Below are 27,360 nucleotides of genomic sequence, written 5' to 3'. Positions count from 1 at the left end.
AAACCTGGGGTCACAGGGGGATATGCCAATAACCCAGGAGCCACATGAGAAGAAGCAGTGGCTAAAGCCCTTTCCATAGCCTGAAGGGAAGGGCCCCCTGAGGAGGGATGGCAGCCCAGAACCGAGACAGACAAACTCGGCACCGGGGTCACACTGCACCCCAAGAGCCCCACCTGACAGACCGGAACTGAGGACAGGTCCAGTGCCACTGCAGCCATAATAGATATGGATGGCTCCTTAGAAAAGCTCGGAGCCGACACGTTGCTCGGTGGCAAGGACACCGTCCATGGGACCTGATGGTGCTGATGGCACCAAGGGGACCAGAGCCACATGTGATGTTGAGGACAAAGCTGTAGTCGGCGCCAGAGTTACCGGGACCTGAGATGTCAGAGCCGATGGTTCTAAAACCTCTGAAGAGGTTAGAAAAGGGAATAACTGAGTGTAGATGGAGAAAAATCACCTGCTCCAGGAGGGAGAGGGGGCTGAAGAGAAAAGGGAAGACCCTGGGCAGTCGAGATCTGGTCCAGCAACCTAACAACATTGATTTTGAAAGACTTCTGGTGGAGCGCATCGACGGCTGAAGGAGACTCAGGTCTCTCTAGGAAAGGACTAGGTAAATGTCTATGGACAGGGTCTATAGATGGTGAATAAGTAGACCTGGGTTCTGAGACTATCATTAGTTTCAGCACTAACTGTTGTGCAATGGGAGAAATAGTCGGCACCGGAGTCGGAGCCATACATCTAGGTCTCTGAACTACAAATAAAGCCGGTGTAAAAGGTAGTGAAGAACTTTTTGGTGCCAGAGACTTTGACCATTCTGAATGTTTGTGAATCTTGCTTTTTGGTTCTGTGGAGGAACCCTCAGAGGCATGCTTGTGTTTCTTAACAGTTGGTACCAAAGGACATGACAGCACCGAGTGAGAGGACTTAGAGCCAGAGGCTGGGGGAGACTGGTCAGCCTTGGACAAGACTTCCACAAAAGGGGCCTTAAGGAGCCCTTTGAGGATCAATTTATTCTTTTTCTCTGCCAAGATTCTATTATTAAAGTCCTGGCAAATGGAACAAACCACACTCAAGTGAGAAACACTCAAATAATAGACACATTTTTCATGAGTGTCCAGGTTAGGCATTTTCTGCTGCACCCAGTACATTGTTTAAAGCCAGTGGTAGAAGATTTTGGCTTGTCTGCCATATCTATCACTCACACACACAAACACTAAAGAAAGAAAAGAGAAAAAAGTATAGCAACAATGATAGAAAAGGTTACCACAATGGTAAGTTAGGGAACACACTACCAACAATGATAGAAAAGGTTACCACAATGGTAAGATAGGGAACACACTACCAACAATGATAGAAAAGGTTACCACAATGGTAAGATAGGGAACACACTACCAACAATAATAGAAAAGATTACCACAATGGTAAGATAGGGAACACACTACCAACAATGATAGAAAAGGTTACCACAATGGTACACACTACCAACAATGATATAAAAGGTTACCACAATGGTAAGATAGGGAACACACTACCAACAATGATAGAAAAGGTTACACACACTACCAACAATGATAGGACCAACAATGATAGAAAAGGTTACCACAATGGTAAGATAGGGAACACACTACCAACAATGGTAGAAAAGGTTACCACAGTGGTAAGATAGGGAACACACTACCAACAATGATAGAAAAGGTTACCACAATGGTAAGATAAGGAACACACTACCAACACTGATAGGAAAGGTTACCACAATGGTAAGATAGGGAACACACTACCAACAATGATAGAAAAGGTTACCACAATGGTAAGATAGGGAACACACTACCAACAATGATAGAAAAGGTTACCACAATGGTAAGATAGGGAACACACTACCAACAATGATAGAAAAGGTTACCACAATGGTAAGATAGGGAACACACTACCAACAATGATAGAAAAGCTTACCACAATGGTAAGATAGGGAACACACTACCAACCATGATAGAAAAGGTTACCACAATGGTAAGATAGGGAACACACTACCAACAATGATAGAAAAGGTTACCACAATGGTACCAACAATGGTAGAAAAGGTTACCACAATGGTAAGCTAGGGAACACACTACCAACAATGATAGAAAAGGTTACCACAATGGTAAGATAGGGAACACACTACCAACAATGATAGAAAAGGTTACCTCAATGGTAAGATAGGGAACACACTACCAACAATGGTAGCAAAGGTTACCACAATGGTAAGATAGGGAACACACTACCAACAATGGTAGAAAAGGTTACCACAATGGTAAGATAGAACACACTACCAACAATGATAGAAAAGGTTACCACAATGGTAAGATAGGAACACACTACCAACAATGATAGAAAAGGTTACCACAATGGTAAGATAGGGAACACACTACCAACAATGATAGAAAAGGTTACCACAATGGTAAGATAGGGAACACACTACCAACAATGATAGAAAAGGTTACCACAATGGTAAGATAGGGGACACACTACCAACAATGATAGAAAAGGTTACCACAATGGTAAGATAGGGAACACACTACCAACAATGATAGAAAAGGTTACCACAATGGTAAGATAGGGAACACACTACCAACAATGATAGGAAAGGTTACCACAATGGTAAGATAGAAAAGGTTACCCAATGGTAAGATAGGGAACACACTACCAACAATGATAGAAAAGGTTACCACAATGGTAAGATAGGGAACACACTACCAACAATGATAGAAAAGGTTACCACAATGGTAAGATAGGGAACACACTACCAACAATGGTAGAAAAGGTTACCACAATGGTAAGATAGATAGAAAAGGTTACCACAATGGTAAGATAGGGAACACACTACCAACAATGATAGAAAAGGTTACCACAATGGTAAGATAGGGAACACACTACCAACAATGATAGAAAAGGTTACCACAATGGTAAGATAGGGAACACACTACCAACAATGATAGAAAAGGTTACCACAATGGTAAGATAGGGAACACACTACCAACAATGGTAGAAAAGGTTACCACAATGGTAAGATAGGAACACACTACCAACAATGATAGAAAAGGTTACCACAATGGTAAGATAGGGAACACACTACCAACAATGGTAGAAAAGGTTACCACAATGGTAAGATAGGGAACACACTACCAACAATGATAGAAAAGGTTACCACAATAAGGTTACCACAATGGTAAGATAGGGAACACACTACCAACAATGATAGAAAAGGTTACCACAATGGTAAGATAGGGAACACACTACCAACAATGATAGAAAAGGTTACCACAATGGTAAGATAGAGAACACACTACCAACAATGATAGAAAAGGTTACCACAATGGTAAGATAGGGAACACACTACCAACAATGATAGAAAAGGTTACCACAATGGTAAGATAGGGAACACACTACCAACAATGATAGAAAAGGTTACCTCAATTGTAAGATAGGGAACACACTACCAACAATGATAGAAAAGGTTACCACAATGGTAAGATAGGGAACACACTACCAACAATGATAGAAAAGGTTACCACAATAGTAAGATAGGGAACACACTACCAACAATGGTAGCAAAGGTTACCACAATGGTAAGATAGGGAACACACTACCAACAATGATAGAAAAGGTTACCACAATGGTAAGATAGGGAACACACTACCAACAATGGTAGGAAAGGTTACCACAATGGTAAGATAGGGAACACACTACCAACAATGATAGAAAAGGTTACCACAATGGTAAGATAGGGAACACACTACCAACAATGGTAGAAAAGGTTACCACAATGGTAAGATAGGGAACACACTACCAACAATGATAGAAAAGGTTACCACAATGGTAAGACAGGGAACACACTACCAACAATGATAGAAAAGGTTACCACAATGGTAAGACAGGGAACACACTACCAACAATGATAGAAAAGGTTACCACAATGGTAAGATAGGGAACACACTACCAACAATGATAGAAAAGGTTACCACAATGGTAAGACAGGGAACACACTACCAACAATGATAGAAAAGGTTACCTCAATTGTAAGATAGGGAACACACTACCAACAATGATAGAAAAGATTACCACAATGGTAAGATAGGGAACACACTACCAACAATGATAGAAAAGGTTACAACAATGGTAAGATAGGGAACACACTACCAACAATGATAGGAAAGGTTACCACAATGGTAAGATAGGGAACACACTACCAACAATGATAGAAAAGATTACCACAATGGCAAGATAGGGAACACACTACCAACAATGATAGAAAAGGTTACCACAATGGTAAGATAGGGAACATGCTACCAACAATGATAGAAAAGGTTACCACAATGGTAAGACAATGGTAAGATAGGGAACACACTACCAACAATGATAGAAAAGGTTACCACAATGGTAAGATAGGGAACACACTACCAACAATGATAGAAAAGGTTACCACAATGGTAAGATAGGGAACACACTACCAACAATGATAGAAAAGGTTACCACAATGGTAAGATAGGGAACACACTACCAACAATGATAGAAAATGTTACCACAATGGTAAGATAGGGAACACACTACCAACAATGATAGAAAAGCAATGGTAAGATAGGGAACACACTACCAACAATGATAGAAAAGGTTACCACAATGGTAAGATAGGGAACACACTACCAACAATGATAGAAAAGGTTACCACAATGGTAAGATAAGGAAAACACTACCAACAATGATAGAAAAGGTTACCACAATGGTAAGATAGGGAACACACTACCAACAATGATAGAAAAGATTACCACAATGGCAAGATAGGGAACACACTACCAACAATGATAGAAAAGGTTACCACAATGGTAAGATAGGGAACACACTACCAACAATGATAGAAAAGGTTACCACAATGGTAAGATAGGGAACACACTACCAACAATGATAGAAAATGTTACCACAATGGTAAGATAGGGAACACACTACCAACAATGATAGAAAAGGTTACCACAATGGTAAGATAGGGAACACACTGCCAACAATGATAGAAAATGTTACCACAATGGTAAGATAGGGAACACACTACCAACAATGGTAGAAAAGGTTACCACAATGGTAAGCTAGGGAACACACTACCAACAATGATAGAAAAGGTTACCACAATGGTAAGATAGGGAACACACTACCAACAATGATAGAAAAGGTTACCACAATGGTAAGATAGGGAACACACTACCAACAATGATAGAAAAGGTTACCACAATGGTAAGATAGGAACACACTACCAACAATGGTAGAAAAGGTTACCACAATGGTAAGATAGGGAACACACTACCAACAATGGTAGAAAAGGTTACCACAATGGTAAGATAGGGAACACACTACCAACAATGATAGAAAAGGTTACCACAATGGTAAGATAGGGAACACACTACCAACAATGATAGAAAAGGTTACCACAATGGTAAGATAGGGAACACACTACCAACAATGATAGAAAAGGTTACCACAATGATAAGATAGGGAACACACCACCAACAACGATAGAAAAGGTTACCACAATGGTAAGATAGGGAACAACACTACCAACAATGGTAGGGGAAAGAAAATTACCAGCAGTAGGAGAAAATCACACACTCAAGGGTAGACTGAACAGATAAATGAATTAAACTAAGAAGAAGACAGTTCTAAAAAGTGAAGACATAGATAAGAGGGTAATGTAAAAGTACTTAGCTACAGAGAGTTGACTGACGCATCTTATTTCTAAGAGTGGCAAATGAGATCTGAGGTAAACTGGAGAGGGGAACTGTGGGTAGATTTGTAGCTCGAGAGATTTTTTTTGACTGATGTGAGCTATAGAATGACCGGATCGATTCTGAAGATCTGAACCGTAGCCCACTAGTCAAGAATAGGTGAAGATTGACAACATCAGATAACAGTTTTTAAAAAATGCTTCAGAACACAGAAGACTGAATAAAGTAAGCCATGTTTATAGCATTAATATTCACAGGAGAGCAGGCAGTAATTATGTTATTCTGGGTTCCAGCTCTAATACTGTTGGATTAGCGTAGGTAAGTAATTGTAAATTAGTGATATAATTGCCAAATTGTTAAATTAACAGTTTGGCAGAAAACTATATCATTAGTTTAACAGTTTGGCAATTACATCAGTAGTTTATTACTACTTACCTATACTAATACAGCAGTATTAGAGCTGGAACTCAGAATGATGTAATCGTTCCCTGAGCTCCTATCAATATTAATGCTGTAAACATGGATTACTGCATTCAGTCTTCCACACTTAGAAGCAATGCTTAATATTTATTTTAAGGCTTCAAAAGACACTTTTCTTTTCATACACAAGTGTTCATAAGCATAAAGATGCATGCGATCACTTTGTTTGAAAAGAAAAGCACATTTCATACCTTTAACTTTGATCGTTAATTATTTACAAGCAGTTAAGTCCTTCATTACAAAGAAAAAGCAAGAAGTCTCATTTTTACATTTCAAATGCAAACTACATGCTTTCATGTCCTTTCATTCACAGAAAAATGGTCTCTAGTTTACACACAATTTTATGCCACAGGAAGCATACGTATGGCAGTAGTAATAATTAGATCAGATGACTTTGCCAGGGTAGTGAAAACACAGTACCCTAAATAAGCTTAAATATAGCTTTAAAAATGTGCTAGCATACTGAAATATGAAAAATACACATTTTAATTACTTTTTCTATGATGGCACCACAATTGTTTCTATGATTGCAGCAAAAAGCTTCACAAAACTCTATAGTTTCTCATCCTTTCCTTTAGTGATACAATTTTAAACAATCAAATGAGGTGATATGACTGGGAAATAGTTAGTACTAACATTATTAAAAATATCAGATTTGGTACCTTCAGCATAGCACTTCCTTATAAACAGACAATTGAAGGCACATACACCATAACAGCTAATCTAAAAGTTTTTTTTTCCTTTTAATTCCTGGTGGCAGTTTTGCTTACTGCATAAATTTCTCTGAATGTTTATAAGTCTGTCTTTCTGGTTTAGTTTCTCTAATAACTTAGAGATTTCATGAAGATTAAGAGATCAGTATTGACTCAGTTTTTGACATCTGCCACAAATTTTCTGTTAAGCATCCATATCATATCCAGATTTTGATTTTTATTTTTTGCACATATGCAGTTATTTTTGAGGCTACCAGTATTGGTAGCATATTTCATTATTTTGCATCTAGCTCCGAATATAATCTGACAAGGCATAACCAATTTACTTCCAGAAAGTCTGCAGAATGTAAGAATAACAGTAAAACACAAACAATATTTAAATAAATATAGTGAGTTATATTACATGTCATACCAAATAATAACATATATTACATTATATATCAAATCAAAAGTCCTGTTTCCAGTAGAACATAACGTTAGATGCAGTGATCAAAGATCCTAGTTGTTACTGGATCAAAATATGTATCTCAACCAGGGGAGTGTGCCGCAGACCTGTAACCTTCAGAGATCCAGGAACTAATGAAACTCTAGATGTGGGCTAGCCTGAAGGATGCAGATTCCGTTTGTCTTGAAGCCACAGATAAAATATTTCAGGATTTGGAGATGACAGTACTGCAGACTCATGAAGCCGTCTCATTATTACTGCTTGGACTGCCATACTTTCTGCTGCTTCAGCTTTACAACTCATCCGTCTGTCTGATTTATGCCCCCTGAATGTTTATAATCTTCCTACACCATGATAGGACACAGTTAAAGTTCATGAGTGCCCACTGTGAACAGACTGGCAATGTTTTACCATGTTGCACTTTTGTGTAAAACTCTTGCCACATGTAGTACATTTATGTGGTTTCTGCCCATTGTGCACAAACTCATGCTTCACCATGCTATTCTTGTGTTTAAAAATCTTGTTACATATGTCACATTTATATATTTTCTGCTCACCGTGCGATGACTGATGTTTTATCATGTTGCATTTCAGTGTAAAGCCCTTGTCACACATGGTACATTTATAGGGTTTCTGTCCATTGTGTACAAACTGATGCATTGTTAAACTTATCTTATGTGTGAAACACTTGTTACATGTTGCACATGTATAGGGGTTCTGCCTAGTGTGAATAATCTGATGACGTTCCAGATTTCTTTTATCCGTAAAACCCTTGTCACATATTGCACATTTATATGGTTTCTGAACCGCATGGACTAACTGATGTTTGCCAAGTATCCTTTGTGTGTAAAATCTTTGCCACATGTTGTACATTTATGGGTTTCTGTCCCGTGTGAACCATCTGATGCTTCAGCAAGCTTTGCTTGTGCTTAAAACTCTTGTCACATGTGACACATTTATATGGATCCGGCCCAACATGCGCTGACTGATGTTTTACCATGTTACATTTCAGTGTAAAACTCTTATCACATATGGAACATTTATAAGGTTTCTGCCCAGTGTGCACTAAATTATGTTTCATCAAGTTAGACTTCTGTGCAAAATCCTTACCACATGTGGTACATTTATAGGGTTTCTGCCCCGTGTGTACTAACTGATGGTTTATCAGGTTACATTTCAGTGTAAAACTCTTGCCACATGTGGCACATTTAAATGTTTTTTGCCTATTGTGGATATGCTGATGCAGTATTAATGCATTTTTTCTTGCAAACTCCTTCTCACAGGTGACACATTTATAAGTTTTCTGTTCAGCGTGAACTACCTGATGTTTCACCACATTAGATTTCTCTCTGAAACTCTTGCCACATGTGGCACATTTATATGGTTTGAGTCCCATGTGGATAATTTGATGTCGTGCTAATGTATTTTTACTAGTAAAACCCTTGTCACATACAGCACATTTATATGGTTTCTGTTCAGCATGAATTATCTGATGCCTTGCTAAATTAATTTTACTTCTAAAACTTTTGTTACACTCCAAACATTTGTATGGTTTTTGTCCAGTGTGAATAGTTTGATGCACAACTAAACTTGCCTTGGATGTAAAACCTTTGCAACATATGGCACATTTATAAGGTTTCTGCACCGCATGGACTACCTGATGTCTAACTAGAAAGCTTTTTTGCTTAAAACTTTTATCACACATAGTACACTTAAATGGTCTCTGTCTTATGTGAACATACTGATGACGTATCATGCGATCTTTCTGTGCAAAACTCCAGTCACACATTGTACATTTATATGGCTTTTGTCCAGTGTGGATAACCTGATGCCTTACTAAGCTCTGTTTCCAGGCAAAGCTCTTGCTACAGGTGACACATTTATATGTCTTGTCCCTGCTGACAGTCTGCTTATTTTCGGGAATGCCATCAGTCTCTCCCTTTTCATTACAGATGACGACAGGGTCTTGAATGATGTCACTAACAAATGTAAAACTGCTGCTGCTGTAATTACGCTGTTTGCACAGTCTTTCCCTTCCGTGAGCATCCAGATGCCGTTCTTGTTCACGTTTCCTGCTGCGCTTCTTATTATTTTCCACACAGGACTCTTGTCTACTTTCCGTCTGTATGAGGTTTTGTCTCAAGATTAGTGTCTTATCAGTTGGCATGTTATCACATTCAGAATTACAGAATTTTCTACAATAGGATGGCTCACTCGGAATCTCCATGAACTCTGTGTTCCTGTTACCTTAAAAGAAAAAAATATTTTATCAAGATATAACAATCCCAACAGAAAGTTTACTCTGAGCCTATTACAGTATAGCTACACTTACTTTTCTCGTTTTAATAATCAGTGAATTATTATGTGTAACAATGAGGGAATTATTATTTAATTTGAATCTCTTTACTAGCAGATCCTTGCAGGTCCATTACTTTTAACAGCAGACCCACGATAATAATCGTACTAATAAGGTAAGATGTCCATATAAATCTCCATGGAGTGATGCCTCTTTCCAGAGCAAACACTGGAACATTATCAGGTTATGTGAGTTCATAGGCTCATAGGTGTTTACTAGGCTAATGACCACAAGGGCCATTTTAAGCCCAATCATGCATCCCAAATTTCAGTTGTTCAGTAAAAAAACATTGCTGCAGACAGTACACTCATGTGGGCAGTAAGCCAGACAGTACACTCATGGGGGGGGGGTATTGCAGACAAAATGCTCATCTGGGGGGTAGAACAGACCAAATCATAGCTCTCAACCTTCCATGTCCAAAATGAGGAACACTAGCCCTCATAATGTGGAACAAATGGCAAAAAACACAAACACATACTAATGGCTTACTAACAACTTCAACTAGGAAGGTCAGGATGGAATTAAAATATGCTTATTATATTTATAAAGAAGATCATCATTAATCAATTCATATTTCATTTCTATTTACAATGCATTAATTTAAAAAATTCCTAACACTGAATGTGTGACAGAGTCTCTTCAATGGGAACTTTGGGAACACTCTTTTAAGAACAACTTTTTAAGACCCCCCTGAATGAGGTATCTCGTAATGAGGTACATACAAGAGGAGAGGACCAAATATTCATCTGGCGGGAGGGGGGTACGGCAGACTGCATCCTCATCTTGAGGGGCAGGGCAGACCACATGCTCATCTGGGTGGGGTAGGGCAGACAGTATGCTCATCTGGGGGGGGGTACAACAGACCACACATTCTTCTGTGGGGTGTAGGGCAGAGCGCATGCTCATCTTAGGGGGGGGGGAGTAGGGCAGACCCCATGCTCATCGTGTCTATATTACAATGTTGAAAATTTACATTGTCGAATACTTAAAACCGCAAATGGCTAATTACACAATTTTTTTCCCCGTGAAAAAATTTGGTTGGCAAAAAAAAAAAAAAAAAACTTTAAAATCCTAACCAAGTGGGGGGGCTGTGCCCCCCACATCCCCCAACTAAATATACCGACTCCAAGATTGCTCTACATCGAGGAAAAGGCCAAATCCTCAATGACGGCCAAGTGGATTTTTTTCCCCATGGGAAAAAATTTATGTAACTGGCTGTTCTTGGTTTTCAGTGTTCGACATTTAGGTGTTGACGTTTAGGCGTTCGACAATCTAAATGTTTGATGATGTGATATGAACCCTGCTCATCTGGGGGGTTGGGCAGACCCTACACTCTTCTGGAGGTGTTGGGCTGACCACACATTCATCTGGGGGTATGGCAAACTGCATGCTCATCTGGGTGGGTACGGCAGACAGCACACTCATCTAGGAGGTTAGTGCAGAGAGCACGTTCATCTGGGGGGATAGGGCAGACAGCACATTCATCAGGGGGTAGGACAGACAGCTCACACTCATCTGGGGGGTAGGGCAGAAAGCACACTCATTTCCGGGGGTAGGGCAGACTGCACACTCATCTAGGAGTACAGTTCTGGATGAGGACCTGCTCATGGCAATCTCAGACACGTCATCTCAAGCAATGCCTGATGGTGCAGATGTACCTAATGCGATGAAGGAGATACTACCAAAGACCTGTGCAGCTAAAAACAAACTAATTTACTGTGAAACATGGTATCCACGTTGATACCGTGCTGATATGTTTTACTGAAACGTTAGACTTACAGGCACAGACTATGGAAATAAATGTGTGGATCAGGCTTTGAATGAAACGTGCTGACTGAGCTGAAAGACCTTTTCCCATGAAGAAAGAAAGTGGTGTGGAAGGGTGACTTAAAGCAACCAAAAGGATATATTGTTAGAGCAAGCAGAAAAAGAAAAGGAAAAGGAAAAGTCTCTTCTGAAAAGTATACGCGGAGCAAGGTCTGGAGTAGGAAGCAAAACAACACTGAAGTGAGCGAAGAAACAATACCAAAACTGACTGCAGAAATGAGCTACAACTTTAATAGTAAGAATTAGATCAGACGACCTTGCCGGGGTAGTGAAAACACAGTACCCTAAATAATGTGTTGATCTACAAAAGGTAAGAGTCAGCATTCAGATTCAAACTACGCACAGCACAAAACTACAAAACATGACAGTAAAAATCAAGTAAAAGATGAGTACAGGATAAGTAATAACAGCAAAAACTAATTTAAAATGGAAGCAAGTAAGCATGTAAATCCAAATTTTACTGTATGCTAACTGAAAAAGTAAAACATCTGGAAGCTCTTAAATATTCTCAGAGTTAAGTACTCCTAAAAGCTCTGATATCCAAGTTCCAAAAACATTCTGCTGCGAAGCAAAGGGCCATATGCTGGACATTCAGGCCAGATCCTTGCAACCAGTAACAACACCAGAGTGAAGGGAGGGTCCAGACAGATAACAAGGACCAGAAGCATTTCATAGGAGAGCCCCAAGTCTGGTGCAATCAAAACAAATGTAGAGGTAGTGCAAATTCTGAAGAACTAAGGTAATGTGACACAAAAAATGAGATACAAGTTAACACTCATGAACAGGGTTCTACACTACCTGTAAACAGTCAATCTCAACATCAAGACAGCCCAAGTACAGAGCAACCGAGTAGCTGAAATGTGATGACACCAAAGAACAGACTGCCAATGAAAGGTCCTAAATGTGATGACACCAAAGAACAGACTGCCAATGAAAGGTCCTAAATGTGATGACACCAAAGAACAGACTGCCAATGAAAGGTCCTAAATGTGATGACACCAAAGAACAGACTGCCAATGAAAGGTCCTAAATGTGATGACACCAAAGAACAGACTGCCAATGAAAGGTCCTAAATGTGATGACACTAAAGAACAGACGGCCAATGAAAGGTCCTTGGAAACAGGTGTCTCCATCAGGGTGACCATCACTGGACGGTTACAAGGGTCTAGACAAAGTCTGAAACCTGGTTTTCTAATGTTAGGCTGTCATTAAGAAGCACCCCATGATGAATTCCCAATTCCCCAATATGAATTCCAACTCCAACCACTTGCACAGTACACACTGCAAAAGTCTACAGCTGGCCATGTGAAGTCCTTTAAAGATGCAAAAACAACCAACGACCCTCCCAGTGTTAGTGGTACTGAGCTTCAGCTGACTGATTTTCATCCAGCAATCGATATGATCCAGACAGTCTGTAAGGGATTTGATGTCTGTCATATATTTGCAGGGAAAGTAAAGGTACAGCTGGTTATACCAGCGATAATCAATGGCCTTTCCTCACAACAGGTTCTCCTAGGGGAATATGTACACAGTAAATAATTAAAGACTGAGGACAGAAAACTGCAGAACCGTAAAACCCAGCTGGCTGGACAGAATATGGTAATATCAGATGTCATTCTCTGGGTATGACCTGAAAAGCAGAAGGCCAACCAATGCAGCATAGAAACAGAAACAAAAGTGAGAACAACATTGTTCCAAAAAGATTCTGTGATCCACCATGCCAAAAGAGAGTAAGAAAACCAAATATGAGCAGTTTTCTCTTACCATTAGCAGGTCATTTAACATCCTAATGAGGATGTAAAGATCTGCTGTATACACCACACAAACTTTTAAACAAGCAAAATTACCAAATCAGAGAGCCACACCAATGCTCTTTATTAAGCGCTTTTGTTTCATAATAGAAACTTCATCAGAATACATGAAAAAAAAAAAACAGCATCCCTTTTATATACTTCCTCAATTGACAATAAATTAGAAGTCCCACCTTCTTAAGAGGATACATGACATATGTATTCATACTAAAAACATAAACAGACATAACCATGAATATATAAATAGTAACAATATGCTTATGAAACAACTGACCTTACAAAATATAAATATATTAAACCACAAATGCTCATGTTAAATAAAAAATTCTGCTTTGAGTATAAGTATAGAACTGATAGAGATGGCACTATTCAGCCCTGGGTACATTGCTGCACTAGCCCAAAGCTGCCATCTCAACTCTAAGTTCTAAAAATCATTTAGTGCCCCCCTTCACCTAAGGCCACTTGGTCAATAATAATAAACCTAAAACCATGATCCTCATGTGATAAAATATGTGACCAAGACATTCCTCAAACTATTTTATGCAAATTTTACTACAGGCTTTGCCCCCAAAGTTTGGTGCACTGCAGTTGTGATGCCACTCCATAAGGGAGGTCCTACCACTGACCCTAGGAGTTGTAGATTTATCAGCCTGAAGGAACGCATCTAGAAAGTGATAGAATGAGTGACCTTATAAACTAGGATATTAAAAGCCCCATTAGAGTTGACCCATAGCAGTTTGGCTTTGTCAAAGGAAGATTCAGTGTAAAGACTTTTGTTAACTTTTTTTTCAAGAGGGTTATAGATGCGGTCAACAGTTGCCGTACAATTCACATGACATATGTTGACCTGGTCAAGGCCTTTTGACACCATACTATGCTAGCATTAAGAGTAACCATTTACAAATAAATTGTTATGTGGTAAGATGGGCAGCAAACTAGCAAAGGGCCAGAACCTATATAGTGTGAGTGTCAGGTGCCTTATATCAGCAAGTATGAAGAGGACCTCAGACTCCGTGTTGGGAGACCTCTCCTTTTTGGCTTTCATTTCTCTGACTGGCTTACTATGTCTGTAGATTATTGCAAACCAGGATTCATTCTCAAGTCACTTTGTGATAACCCTAACCATTCAGCAAGAACTTACGCACATAAATTATTGGTGTACTGGAAATTGGTTCAATTATGCAATATTGTCACATTTGGTAGGCAAACCCTTCCCCTCAGTTTACACCACTGACAATGCCACACTTCAAAATGAAAATGTTGTAGGGCCTTTGGACCATGGGTTTAAAATTCCCTTTCCTTTGATTATCATTTGACAACAGTAGTCCGAACTTTCTACTCAGCACAGCTTATTGCCATGGGAATATCATCCCTATCCAAAAAGGTCAAGTTTCCCTTATATCCGGCATTGATTAAAGCAGTTATTGAGTACAATGCTCCCTTTGGGAAGTACCTTACTGGACATATCAAACAACTAGAAAGATATGAGAGGTTCTTAACCAAGAAGATCACAGGCTTAAAGACTTCGAGATAACAAGACGGACAAAGTGATATCCCTTTATTCAGCATCTTACCGATTCTTACGGGAAGATATAGGCCGTTAGGGACCGACTTAATGTAGGTCTCCAAAGTCGAACTGTCCAACAAATAACAATAAAATGCAGTGCATAGACATTCATCAAACTTCACCCCCACCCACCCACCTCTGGAAGAGACTGCACCTACAACTAAGCAGTGTGATGCACTATCATCCTTCAAGTGGCACCTAAATGATTGGATGGGCACAGACAAATTCACGCTGGGCTTGACTTACCTAGCCTTCTCACAGAAGGGGGAGGTTAAGTGACCCATTTGCCTTGAACTCTTACGAATTATGCGAATCCCTTTTTATCTGAAATCTCATAGTGGCTGAAACTGTCGATTCACTTAAGGACCTGGGGATAGTAGTAGTAGACCCAGCTTGGAGTTTTTCTAATCATATCAAACAATTGGTTAATGATAATTATAGAACTATAGCTTCTACAAAAATTATAAAGTCTAGGAAATCAGAAATGATGAAGTCATTGTTTGTTAGTCACATTAGACCAAACCTTGAGTACAGAATAACAATATGGCAACCTTATTAGAAAACAAGCATGAATAAACTGGAAGGTGTACAGTGGAAATATACTAAGGGCATCATGGCATGTGAAAATGTATGTTTTACAAAAGACTAAAATATCTGACCTTGTACACGGTCTCATAGATATTTAAGAGAAGATCTTCTTCAGGTAAACAGGGCATTTAGAGACAACTACCTCTGGGAATGTTTGGGGTTATCTAAAAGTACTAGAGAATCATCTAATAACCTATGTAGAAGATTCTACTGGAATGAGAAGTGTACTAATTGGTTCTCTGAGAGAGCAGCTGATGCATGGAACAGACTACCCAATTACATTAAAGCAAGTACTAGTTTAGATATTATTAAGAACAGCCTGCACACCTACTATGGGAACAACCGTATTGGTATATAGGCAGGCTAGAAGGGCATTACTGCCCGTGCTTGAAATACTTGTATGTACGTATGTAAAGGATTACAATATTAGATAATGAATGTTCAGAAAAAAAGATTACAATATTAAGATATTAAATAAAAGACATACAGTTAAAAAGGACACAAGAGATGAAAACAGACTAAAAAACAATATGAAACTGGATAATGCAAACATTTTTAAATATACAAAATTGTGATGCAAATAATCCAACCACTTGCACTACTTGGCAGAAGATTAAACAAAGATCAGCACTGGGATGATGTAATGTAGTCCGTAACGGTAGTAAACGTGTGACTGGGCTAATGTAATGTAGTCTGTAACGGTAGTAGATGTGTGACTGGGATGATGTAATGTAGTCCGTAACGGTTGTAAACGTGTGACTGGGCTAATGTAATGTAGTCTGTAACGGTAGTAGATGTGTGACTGGGATGATGTAATGTAGTCTGTAACGTTAACAAAATGTGTGACTGGGATGATGTAATGTAGTCCGTAACGGTAGTAAACGTGTGACTGCGCTGATGTAATGTAGTCTGTAACGGTAGTAAATGTGTGACTGGGATGATGTAATGTAGTCTGTAACGGTAGTAAATGTGTGACTGGGATGATGTAATGTAGTCTGTAACGGTAGTAAATGTGTGACTGGGATGATGTAATGTAGTCTGTAACTGTAGTAAATGTGTGACTGCGCTGATGTAATGTAGTCTGTAACGTTAACAAAATGTGTGACTGGGCTATTGTAATGTAGTCTGTAACGGTAGTAGATGTGTGACTGGGCTAATGTAATGTAGTTTGTAAAGGTAGTAAATGTGTGACTGGGCTGATGTAATGTAGTCTGTAACTGTAGTTAATATGTGACTGGACTAATGTAATGTAGTCTGTAATGGTAGTAAATATGTGACTGGACTAATGTAATGTAGTCTGTAACGGTAGTAGATGTGTGACTGGGTTGATGTAATGCAGTCTGTAACGGTAGTAAACGTGTGACTGGGCTAATGTAATGTAGTCTGTAACGGTAGTAAATGTGTGACTGGGATGATATAATGTAGTCTGTAACGGTAGTAAATGTGTGACTGGGCTGATGTAATGTAGTCTGTAACGTTAACAAAATGTGTGACTGGGCTATTGTAATGTAGTCTGTAACGGTAGTAGATGTGTGACTGGGCTAATGTAATGTAGTTTGTAAAGGTAGTAAATGTGTGACTGGGCTGATGTAATGTAGTCTGTAACGTTAACAAAACGTGTGACTGGGCTATTGTAATGTAGTTTGTAAAGGTAGTAAATGTGTGACTGGGCTGATGTAATGTAGTCTGTAACGTTAACAAAATGTGTGACTGGGCTATTGTAATACAGTCTGTAACGGTAGTAGATGTGTGACTGGGCTAATGTAATGTAGTTTGTAAAGGTAGTAAATGTGTGACTGGGCTGATGTAATGTAGTCTGTAACGTTAACAAAATGTGTGACTGGGCTATTGTAATGTAGTCTGTAACGGTAGTAGATGTGTGACTGGGCTAATGTAATGTTGTTTGTAAAGGTCGTAAATGTGTGACTGGGCTAATGTAATGTAGTCTGTAACGGTAGTAGATGTGTGACTGGGCTATTGTAATGTAGTCTGTAATGGTACTAAACGTGTGACTGGGCTAATGTAATGTAGTCTGTAACGTTAACAAAACATGTGACTGGGCTATTGTAATGTAGTCTGTAACGGTAGTAGATGTGTTACTGGGCTAATGTAATGTAGTCTGTAACGGTAGTAAACATGTGACTGGGCTAATGTAATATAGTCTGTAACGGTAGTAAATGTGTGACTGGGCTAATGTAATGTAGTCTGTAACGGTAGTAGATGTGTGACTGGGCTATTGTAACGTAGTCTGTAACGGTAGTAAACGTGTGACTGGGCTAATGTAATGTAGTCTGCAACGATAGTAAATGTGTGACTGCGCTGATGTAATGAAGTCCGTAATGGTAGTAAATGTGTGACTGGGCTAATGTAATGTAGTCTGTAACGGTAGTAAATATGTGACTGGAATAATGTAATGTAGTCTGCAACGGTAGTAAATGTATGACTGGGTTAATGTAATGCAGTTTGTAATGGTAGTAAATATGTGACTGGACTAATGTAATGTAGTCTGCAACGATAGTAAATGTGTGACTGGGCTAATGTAATGTAGTCTGTAATGGTAGTAAATGTGTGACTGGGCTGATGCAATGTAGTCTGCAACGATAGTAAATGTGTGACTGGGCTAATGTAATGTAGTCCGTAATGGTAGTAAATGTGTGACTGGGCTAATGTAATGTAGTCTGTAACGGTAGTAAATGTGTGACTGGGCTAATGTAATGTAGTCCGTAATGGTAGTAAATGTGTGACTGGGCTAATGTAATGTAGTCTGTAACGGTAGTAAATATGTGACTGGAATAATGTAATGTAGTCTGCAACGGTAGTAAATGTATGACTGGGTTAATGTAATGCAATTTGTAATGGTAGTAAATATGTGACTGGACTAATGTAATATAGTCTAACTGTAGTAAATGTATGACTGGGTTAATGTAATGCAGTTTGTAATGGTAGTAAATATGTGACTGGACTAATGTAATGTAGTCTGCAACGGTAGTAAATGTATGACTGGGTTAATGTAATGTAGTTTGTAATGGTAGTAAATATGTGACTGGACTAATGTAATGCAGTCTGTAATAGTAGTAATCGTGTGACTGGGCTGATGTAATATAGTCTGTAACTGTAATAAATATGTGACTGGACTAATGTAATATAGTCTAACGGTAGTAAATGTGTGACTGGGCTAATATAATGTAGTTTGTAAAGGTAGTAAATGTGTGACTGGGCTAATGTAATGTAGTCCGTAATGGTAGTAAATGTGTGACTAGGATAATGTAATGTAGTCTGTAACTGTAATAAATATGTGACTGGACTAATGTAATATAGTCTGTAATGGTAGTAAACGTGTGACTGGGCTAATGTAATGTAGTTTGTAAAGGTAGTAAATGTGTGACTGGGCTAATGTAATGTAGTCCGTAATGGTAGTAAATGTGTGACTGGGCTATTGTAATGTAGTCTGTAATGGTAGTAAACGTGTGACTGGGCTAATGTAATGTAGTTTGTAAAGGTAGTAAATGTGTGACTGGACTAATGTAATGTAGTCTGTAACGGTAGTAAATATGTGACTGGACTAATGTAATGTAGTCTGCAACGGTAGTAAATGTATGACTGGGTTAATGTAATGTAGTTTGTAATGGTAGTAAATATGTGACTGGACTAATGTAATGTAGTCTGTAATGGTAGTAATCGTGTGACTGGGCTGATGTAATATAGTCTGTAACTGTAATAAATATGTGACTGGACTAATGTAATGAAGTCTAACGGTAGTAAATATGTGACTGGACTAATGTAATGTAGTCTGTAATGGTAGTAATCGTGTGACTGGGCTGATGTAATATAGTCTGTAACTGTAATAAATATGTGACTGGACTAATGTAATGAAGTCTAACGGTAGTAAATATGTGACTGGACTAATGTAATGAAGTCTGTAATGGTAGTAATCGTGTGACTGGGCTGATGTAATATAGTCTGTAACTGTAATAAATATGTGACTGGACTAATGTAATGTAGTCTAATGGTTGTAAATGTGTGACTGGGCTAATATAATGTAGTTTGTAAAGGTAGTAAATGTGTGACTTGGCTAATGTAATGTAGTCCGTAATGGTAGTAAATGTGTGACTGGGCTAATGTTATGTAGTCTGTAACTGTAATAAATATGTGACTGGACTAATGTAATATAGTCTGTAATGGTAGTAAACGTGTGACTGGGCTAATGTAATGTAGTTTGTAAAGGTAGTAAATGTGTGACTGGGCTAATGTAATGTAGTCCGTAATGGTAGTAAATGTGTGACTGGGTTAATGTAATGTAGTCTGTAACGGTAGTAAATATGTGACTGGACTAATGTAATGTAGTCTGCAACGGCAGTAAATGTATGACTGGGCTAATGTAATGTAGTTTGTAATGGTAGTAAATATGTGACTGGACTTATGTAATCTACTGGCTGATGTAATGTAGTATGTAACTGTAATAAATATGTGACTGGACTAATGTAATGTAGTCTAACGGCAGTAAATATGTGACTGGACTAATGTAATGTAGTAGTAATCGTGTGACTAGGCTGATGTAATATAGTCTGTAACTGTAATAAATATGTGACTGGACTAATGTAATGTAGTCTAACGGTAGTAAATGTGTGACTGGGCTAATGTAATGTAGTCCTTAATGATAGTAAATGTGTGACTGGGCTAATGTAATGTAGTCTGTAACTGTAATAACTATGTGACTGGACTAATGTAATATAGTCTGTAACAGTAGTAAACGTGTGACTGGGCTAATGTAATGTAGTTTGTAAAGGTAGTAAATGTGTGACTGGGCTAATGTAATGTAGTCCGTAATGGTAGTAAATGTGTGACTGGGCTAATGTAATGTAGTCTGTAACGGTAGTAAATATGTGACTGGACTAATGTAATGTAGTTTGTAATGGTAGTAATTGTGTAACTGGGCTGATGTAATGTAGTCTGTAACTGTAATAAATATGTGACTGGACTAATGTAATGTAGTCTAACGGTAGTAAATATGTGACTGGACTAATGTAATGTACTGGCTGATGTAATGTAGCCTGTAATTTTAATAAATATGTGACTGGACTAATGTAATGTAGTCTAACGGTAGTAAATATGTGACTAGACTAATGTAATGTTGTCTGTAATGGTAGTAATCGTGTAACTGGGCTGATGTAATGTAGCCTGTAACTGTAATAAATATGTGACTGGACTAATTGTGACTGGGCTGATGTAATGTAGTCTGTAACGGTAGTAAATGTGCGACTGGACTAATGTAATGTAGTCTGTAACGGTAATAAATGTGTGACTGGGCTAATGTAATGTAGTCTGTAACTGTAGTAAATATGTGACTGGACTAATGTAATGTAGTCTGTAATGGTAGTAAATATGTGACTGGACTAATGTAATGTAGTCTGTAGCAGTAGTAGATGTGTGACTGGGTTGATTTAATGCAGTTTGTAATGGTAGTAAATATGTGACTGGACTAATGTAATGTAGTCTAACGGTAGTAAATATGTGACTGGACTAATGTAATGTTGTCTGTAATGGTAGTAATCGTGTAACTGGGCTGATGTAATGTAGTCTGTAACGGTAGTAAATGTGTGACTGGGCTAACGTAATGTAGTCTGTAACTGTAGTAAATATGTGACTGGACTAATGTAATGTAGTCTGTAATGGTAGTAAATATGTGACTGGACTAATGTAATGTAGTCTGTAACGGTAGTAGATGTGTGACTGGGTTGATGTAATGCAGTTTGTAATGGTAGTAAATATGTGACTGGACTAATGTAATGTAGTCTGTAACTGTAATAAATATGTGACTGGACTAATTGTGACTGGGCTGATGTAATGTAGTCTGTAACGGTAGTAAACGTGCGACTGGACAAATGTAATGTAGTCTGTAACGGTAGTAAATGTGTGACTGAGCTAATGTAATGTAGTCTGTAACTGTAGTAAATATGTGACTGGACTAATGTAATGTAGTCTGTAATGGTAGTAAATATGTGACTGGACTAATGTAATGTAGTCTGTAATGGTAGTAATCGTGTGACTGGGCTGATGTAATATAGTCTGTAACTGTAATAAATATGTGACTGGACTAATGTAATGAAGTCTAACGGTAGTAAATATGTGACTGGACTAATGTAATGTCTGTAATGGTAGTAATCGTGTGACTGGGCTGATGTAATATAGTCTGTAACTGTAATAAATATGTGACTGGACTAATGTAATGTAGTCTAACGGTAGTAAATGTGTGACTGGGCTAATATAATGTAGTTTGTAAAGGTAGTAAATGTGTGACTTGGCTAATGTAATGTAGTCCGTAATGGTAGTAAATGTGTGACTGGGCTAATGTAATGTAGTCTGTAACTGTAATAAATATGTGACTGGACTAATGTAATATAGTCTGTAATGGTAGTAAACGTGTGACTGGGCTAATGTAATGTAGTTTGTAAAGGTAGTAAATGTGTGACTGGGCTAATGTAATGTAGTCCGTAATGGTAGTAAATGCGTGACTGGGTTAATGTAATGTAGTCTGTAACGGTAGTAAATATGTGACTGGACTAATGTAATGTAGTCTGCAACGGCAGTAAATGTATGACTGGGCTAATGTAATGTAGTTTGTAATGGTAGTAAATATGTGACTGGACTAATGTAATGTACTGGCTGATGTAATGTAGTATGTAACTGTAATAAATATGTGACTGGACTAATGTAATGTAGTCTAACGGCAGTAAATATGTGACTGGACTAATGTAATGTAGTAGTAATCATGTGACTAGGCTGATGTAATATAGTCTGTAACTGTAATAAATATGTGACTGGACTAATGTAATGTAGTCTAACGGTAGTAAATGTGTAACTGGGCTAATATAATGTAGTTTGTAAAGGTAGTAAATGTGTGACTGGGCTAATGTAATGTAGTCCGTAATGGTAGTAAATGTGTGACTGGGCTAATGTAATGTAGTCCGTAATGATAGTAAATGTGTGACTGGGCTAATGTAATGTAGTCTGTAACTGTAATAACTATGTGACTGGACTAATGTAATATAGTCTGTAACAGTAGTAAACGTGTGACTGGGCTAATGTAATGTAGTTTGTAAAGGTAGTAAATGTGTGACTGGGCTAATGTAATGTAGTCCGTAATGGTAGTAAATATGTGACTGGACTAATGTAATGTAGTTTGTAATGGTAGTAAATATGTGACTGGACTAATGTAATGTACTGGCTGATGTAATGTAGCCTGTAACTTTAATAAATATGTGACTGGACTAATGTAATGTAGTCTAACGGTAGTAAATATGTGACTAGACTAATGTAATGTTGTCTGTAATGGTAGTAATCGTGTAACTGGGCTGATGTAATGTAGTCTGTAACTGTAATAAATATGTGACTGGACTAATTGTGACTGGGCTGATGTAATGTAGTCTGTAACGGTAGTAAACGTGCGACTGGACTAATGTAATGTAGTCTGTAACGGTAATAAATGTGTGACTGGGCTAATGTAATGTAGTCTGTAACGGTAGTAAATGTGTGACTGGGCTAACGTAATGTAGTCTGTAACTGTAGTTAATATGTGACTGGACTAATGTAATGTAGTCTGTAATGGTAGTAAATATGTGACTGGACTAATGTAATGTAGTCTGTAACGGTAGTAGATGTGTGACTGGGTTGATGTAATGCAGTTTGTAATGGTAGTAAATATGTGACTGGACTAATGTAATGTAGTCTGTAACTGTAATAAATATGTGACTGGACTAATTGTGACTGGGCTGATGTAATGTAGTCTGTAACGGTAGTAAACGTGCGACTGGACAAATGTAATGTAGTCTGTAACGGTTGTAAATGTGTGACTGGACTAATGTAATGTAGTCTGTAACTGTAGTAAATATGTGACTGGACTAATGTAATGTAGTCTGTAATGGTAGTAAATATGTGACTGGACTAATGTAATGTAGTCTGTAACGGTAGTAGATGTGTGACTGGGTTGATGTAATGCAGTCTGTAACGGTAGTAAACGTGTGACTGGGCTAATGTAATGTAGTCTGTAATGGTAGTAGATGTGTGACTGGGCTAATGTAATGTAGTCTGTAACGGTAGTAAATATGTGACTGGACTAATGTAATGTAGTCTGTAACGGTAGTAGATGTGTGACTGGGTTAATGTACTGCAGTCTGTAACGGTAGTAAACGTGTGACTGGGCTAATGTAATGTAGTCTGTAACGGTAGTAAACATGTAACTGGGCTAATGTAATGTAGTCTGTAACGGTAGTAAACGTGTTCCTCTAACGACAGAGTGCTGTGTAGCACATTAACATCTGTGCATGGACTTGTATCATTATGATCGTGACAAGAGTTAGGGACGGTGTGGTCGACTGCCTGGGCCAAGGTGAAGATAATGATGTGATGGAATTACTCTTGCTGCCATTAAAGATGAGATAAGATTCTTCTCGAGCTACTGTTAAGAAATACAATGAGGCACTACGCAGCCTTAACACAGTAAATTCTATCTCACTCAATCATCCAAACACAAGCTTGTGGCCTCAGTTATTCTATGCATTGGTTATCAACTCTGGTCTATCTTCCTGTACCACAAGTCCAATACTGTCATCCTAGGTACTGTACCTAGAACCCATCCTGCAATCTTCTGGTTTCATCTCACCGGCCATCCTTCAAAAACAAGCTTCACTATTACTCACTCAAGTCTGTCATCCAGTTCTTCCATGAATGCTCAACTTTAGCACAGAACGGTACCATCACCTCTGGATCTCAGATCCAAGGACAGTCTAGTTGTCAACACTGCAAGGATACACAGTTCTAGAACCAAGGAACCAGCATAAAAAGTTTTTGATTGGAAGCTGGTAATTTTTTGCAGAACAAAGCAGGGAAGTGTTTCCAACATATTGAACAATGGAAAGATTTTCACTTACTTATAGGCTAAAGAGAAGACGACAAACAATTAAGCCCCATCATACCACTTTATTGTAACACGGGCCAAGGATAGCATTTATGCCCACATGAACTTTTCTTTCTGAGAGAAACATACTGAACCAGCTTATGGCAATGCTATGTATGCCCCAGCAAGCAGCTCTGCTTATAAGACCTATGTGACTTAAAATGTCAGAAGCCTTGGACAGGCAGAAAAGGAAACCTGACACTACGCTTCCTTTGCAGAGTTCTTCTCTCATGAATTATGAAACCGTAGAAAGTGCTGCATTTATAGAGAAACCATTATGAAAACCATGCTGTGAATATTTTAGGATTTGGAGATCCTCTAAGACCACCAATTGTTGATGGGCAAATTGTTAGGATTTTAGAGTATTTTGTATTAAAGATTGCTATGGACTCAGTTCAGGTGCCTCCTTTGTGCCGAGGGATTATGTGAGCCTCTTTCCAGAGGGATGGAGCAGTTTCTTTTTTTTTATGCTTCTATTAAAATGGTAATAAAGGGTTTGACAAAGAGGTGCGCTGCTAATTTTAGGAATTTAAGGAGGAAGCTATTAGGCCCTACGGAGACACAGTCCATTGTTTCTTGTAGTTTCCTTACTGTAAAAATACTGACTTCTGTCTCATCTGCAACTGCTGAGATGTTTGTGAGGTAGGGTTAGAAGTGTCACTTGGGGGTTCAGCACAGACATCTGCTACTAGCTTTTTGAACTTCCTAGGGTTTTAGTAATTTCCTGATTTGACACTCAGGAAAGTATATTTGTTCTCAGGTCTAAGTTGAGAGTTTTCTGCCATCCAGTGGTTCTTGTGGGATTCAGTACGTAAGCTAATGCAGCTGAAGATCTCCTTGTTATCTTTTACTGCCATCTTAAACCTGTTCTAGGTATCCCATGGTGCTCCACTGCAGCCAGAATGTACTTAGCCCATGTCTTGCCCCCATCTATCTCATGGGCTTTTAGAGTGTGAGACATCCAGGCCTTGTCCCATTCTGGGCTTTTAGAGTGTGAGACATCCAGGCCTTGTCCCATTCTATCAGGGCATTTAGACTGTGAGACATCCAGGACTTGTCCCACTCTACCAGGGCTTTTATGGTATAAAGCATCCCCGCGTTGTCCCATTCTAGCAGGGCATTTAGAGTGCGAGTCATGCAGGCCTTGTCCCACTCTACCAGAAATTATAGGGTGTGACATCCAGGTTTTTTCCCACTCTACCCAGGGCTTTTAGGGTGCAAGACATACAGGCCTTGTCTTACTCTACCAGGGCTTTTAGCATGTAAGACATTCAGGCCTTGTCCCACTCTACCAGGGCTTTTAGGGTGTAAGACATAGTACAGTTGTGTACACTTACCATAAATGTAGATGTTCAAGTGTATTCACTGTTGCAGAGCCTGAGAAATTTGGTATTTTTGGTTTCAAACGAAGTCGTCAATTTAATATGAAAATCAGAAGGCCTGAATACACCATCAGAAGCCGATGCCTGCACAGCGGCTCCAGACCTATCCAAGGTAGAGACATCCACAGGTTCCATAGTCGAAGAAGCATCTTGCAGCATACCGGACTCCGAATGGGTCTCAGTAGAGGCCTGTGAATCTGTAGAAGCAGGTATCAGGGGCTGCAAAAGTGCCTCACTGAGTACCGGAGGACTAGCTTAACGGAAGCATCAGCTGCAGTTTTGGACCTATGTGGTCTGTCTTTATCCTTACGTTTTTTTGGAAGATCTGTAGTCGGATGGCTTACCAAAGCCATTTGGGAATATGGAGAATGAGAGCGGATGAATTTAGCGACAAAAATAGCTGGATGACGAATAGTTCGGGCATAGAACAAGGAACAAAACTGACAGTGAGGAACGTTGTAGTCTGGGCCTAAACAGGTGATGCAGTAAGAATGAAAATCTCTGTGAGGTATTTGTTTCTACAGGCAAGACAATTTTTAACTTTTTCTGACGTTGGTTAGAGCAAGAAAAAAGGATCCCCAACAGGGTACTTATCCTTTAGAAGACTTCAGGTCTGAAACTTGAAAAATGAAAATTTCAGGAGTTGGCTGACCAGTACTTGAGAACTGCTTCTGCTTTGGACACTGCATGGCAAGAAAAGCTGATGTAATGATGTTGGCTGCATGTTTTATACCACTGATGAACTGACATCATGGAAGAAGTGACAGCATCCGACGCAGAAATCCCAAGACTCTGGTATTCAGGCCGACTGAGGGCTACCTGCAGGCAGATAACCCAAAAGTGATGACTGCAACAGTGAAACACGAAGAACATCCAGGCTTTGTTCCATTCTACCAGGCCATTTAGACAGCAAGACATGCAGGTTTTGTCCAACTCTACCAGGGCTTTTAAGGTGTAAGACATCCAGGCCTTGTCCCACTCTACCAGGGCTTTTAGATTGTGAGACATCCAGGCCTTGTCTTACTCTACCAGGGCTTTTAGGGTATAAGATATCCAGGCCTTGTCCCACTTCACCAGGGCTTTTAGGGTGTGACATGCAGGCCTTGTCCCACTCTACCAGTATTACAAAGTAAGAAACTTTTACTCTTCCAAGCTTTGGAAGTGAAGTAGCTGACTTAACTTCACCAGACTTAACAGTGGCAGTATGGTTGATATTTTAAATGCATTTTTTGTATGCATCTGTGGTTAGTGGATATAGTACAGCTGTATGAAATATTACCATAACAGTACATGCCCTTCTCTTCACTGTTGCATTATTCCTTACTGCAGGGATCCCCTGCCATGGGTAGCCCGACGTCTGGCCAGTATACCAAAGCCTTAGGTTGTAATAGGGACGTCATATGTTACATATATGCTCTCTGCACACGGAGTAGGGTATAAAGGTGACATATACATGTACCATCCTCTAAACTGAAGAGCCTCAAGAAG

At 39.0% G+C, this 27,360-nt stretch overlaps 1 protein-coding gene across 1 annotated transcript in view; it reads right to left on the bottom strand.

The window, feature by feature from the left end:
- Positions 1 to 7,145: 7,145 nt before the first annotated feature.
- LOC122807830 (zinc finger protein OZF-like) overlaps positions 7,146 to 27,360 on the bottom strand; it is a 196,169-nt gene continuing 175,954 nt past the window's right edge. The window contains exon 4 of the mRNA XM_044078928.1: positions 7,146 to 9,635. Coding sequence (XP_043934863.1) covers positions 8,179 to 9,635 — 1,457 coding nt within the window. The 3' untranslated portion in view covers positions 7,146 to 8,178. The remainder of the gene's footprint in view (positions 9,636 to 27,360) is intronic.

The sequence above is a fragment of the Protopterus annectens genome, chromosome 7.part1 (genome assembly GCF_019279795.1).
Source record: "Protopterus annectens isolate FY-2018-M chromosome 7.part1, PAN1.0, whole genome shotgun sequence".
NCBI classification, from domain to species: domain Eukaryota; kingdom Metazoa; phylum Chordata; order Ceratodontiformes; family Protopteridae; genus Protopterus; species Protopterus annectens.
This window is presented reverse-complemented; position numbering and strand designations above follow the sequence as displayed.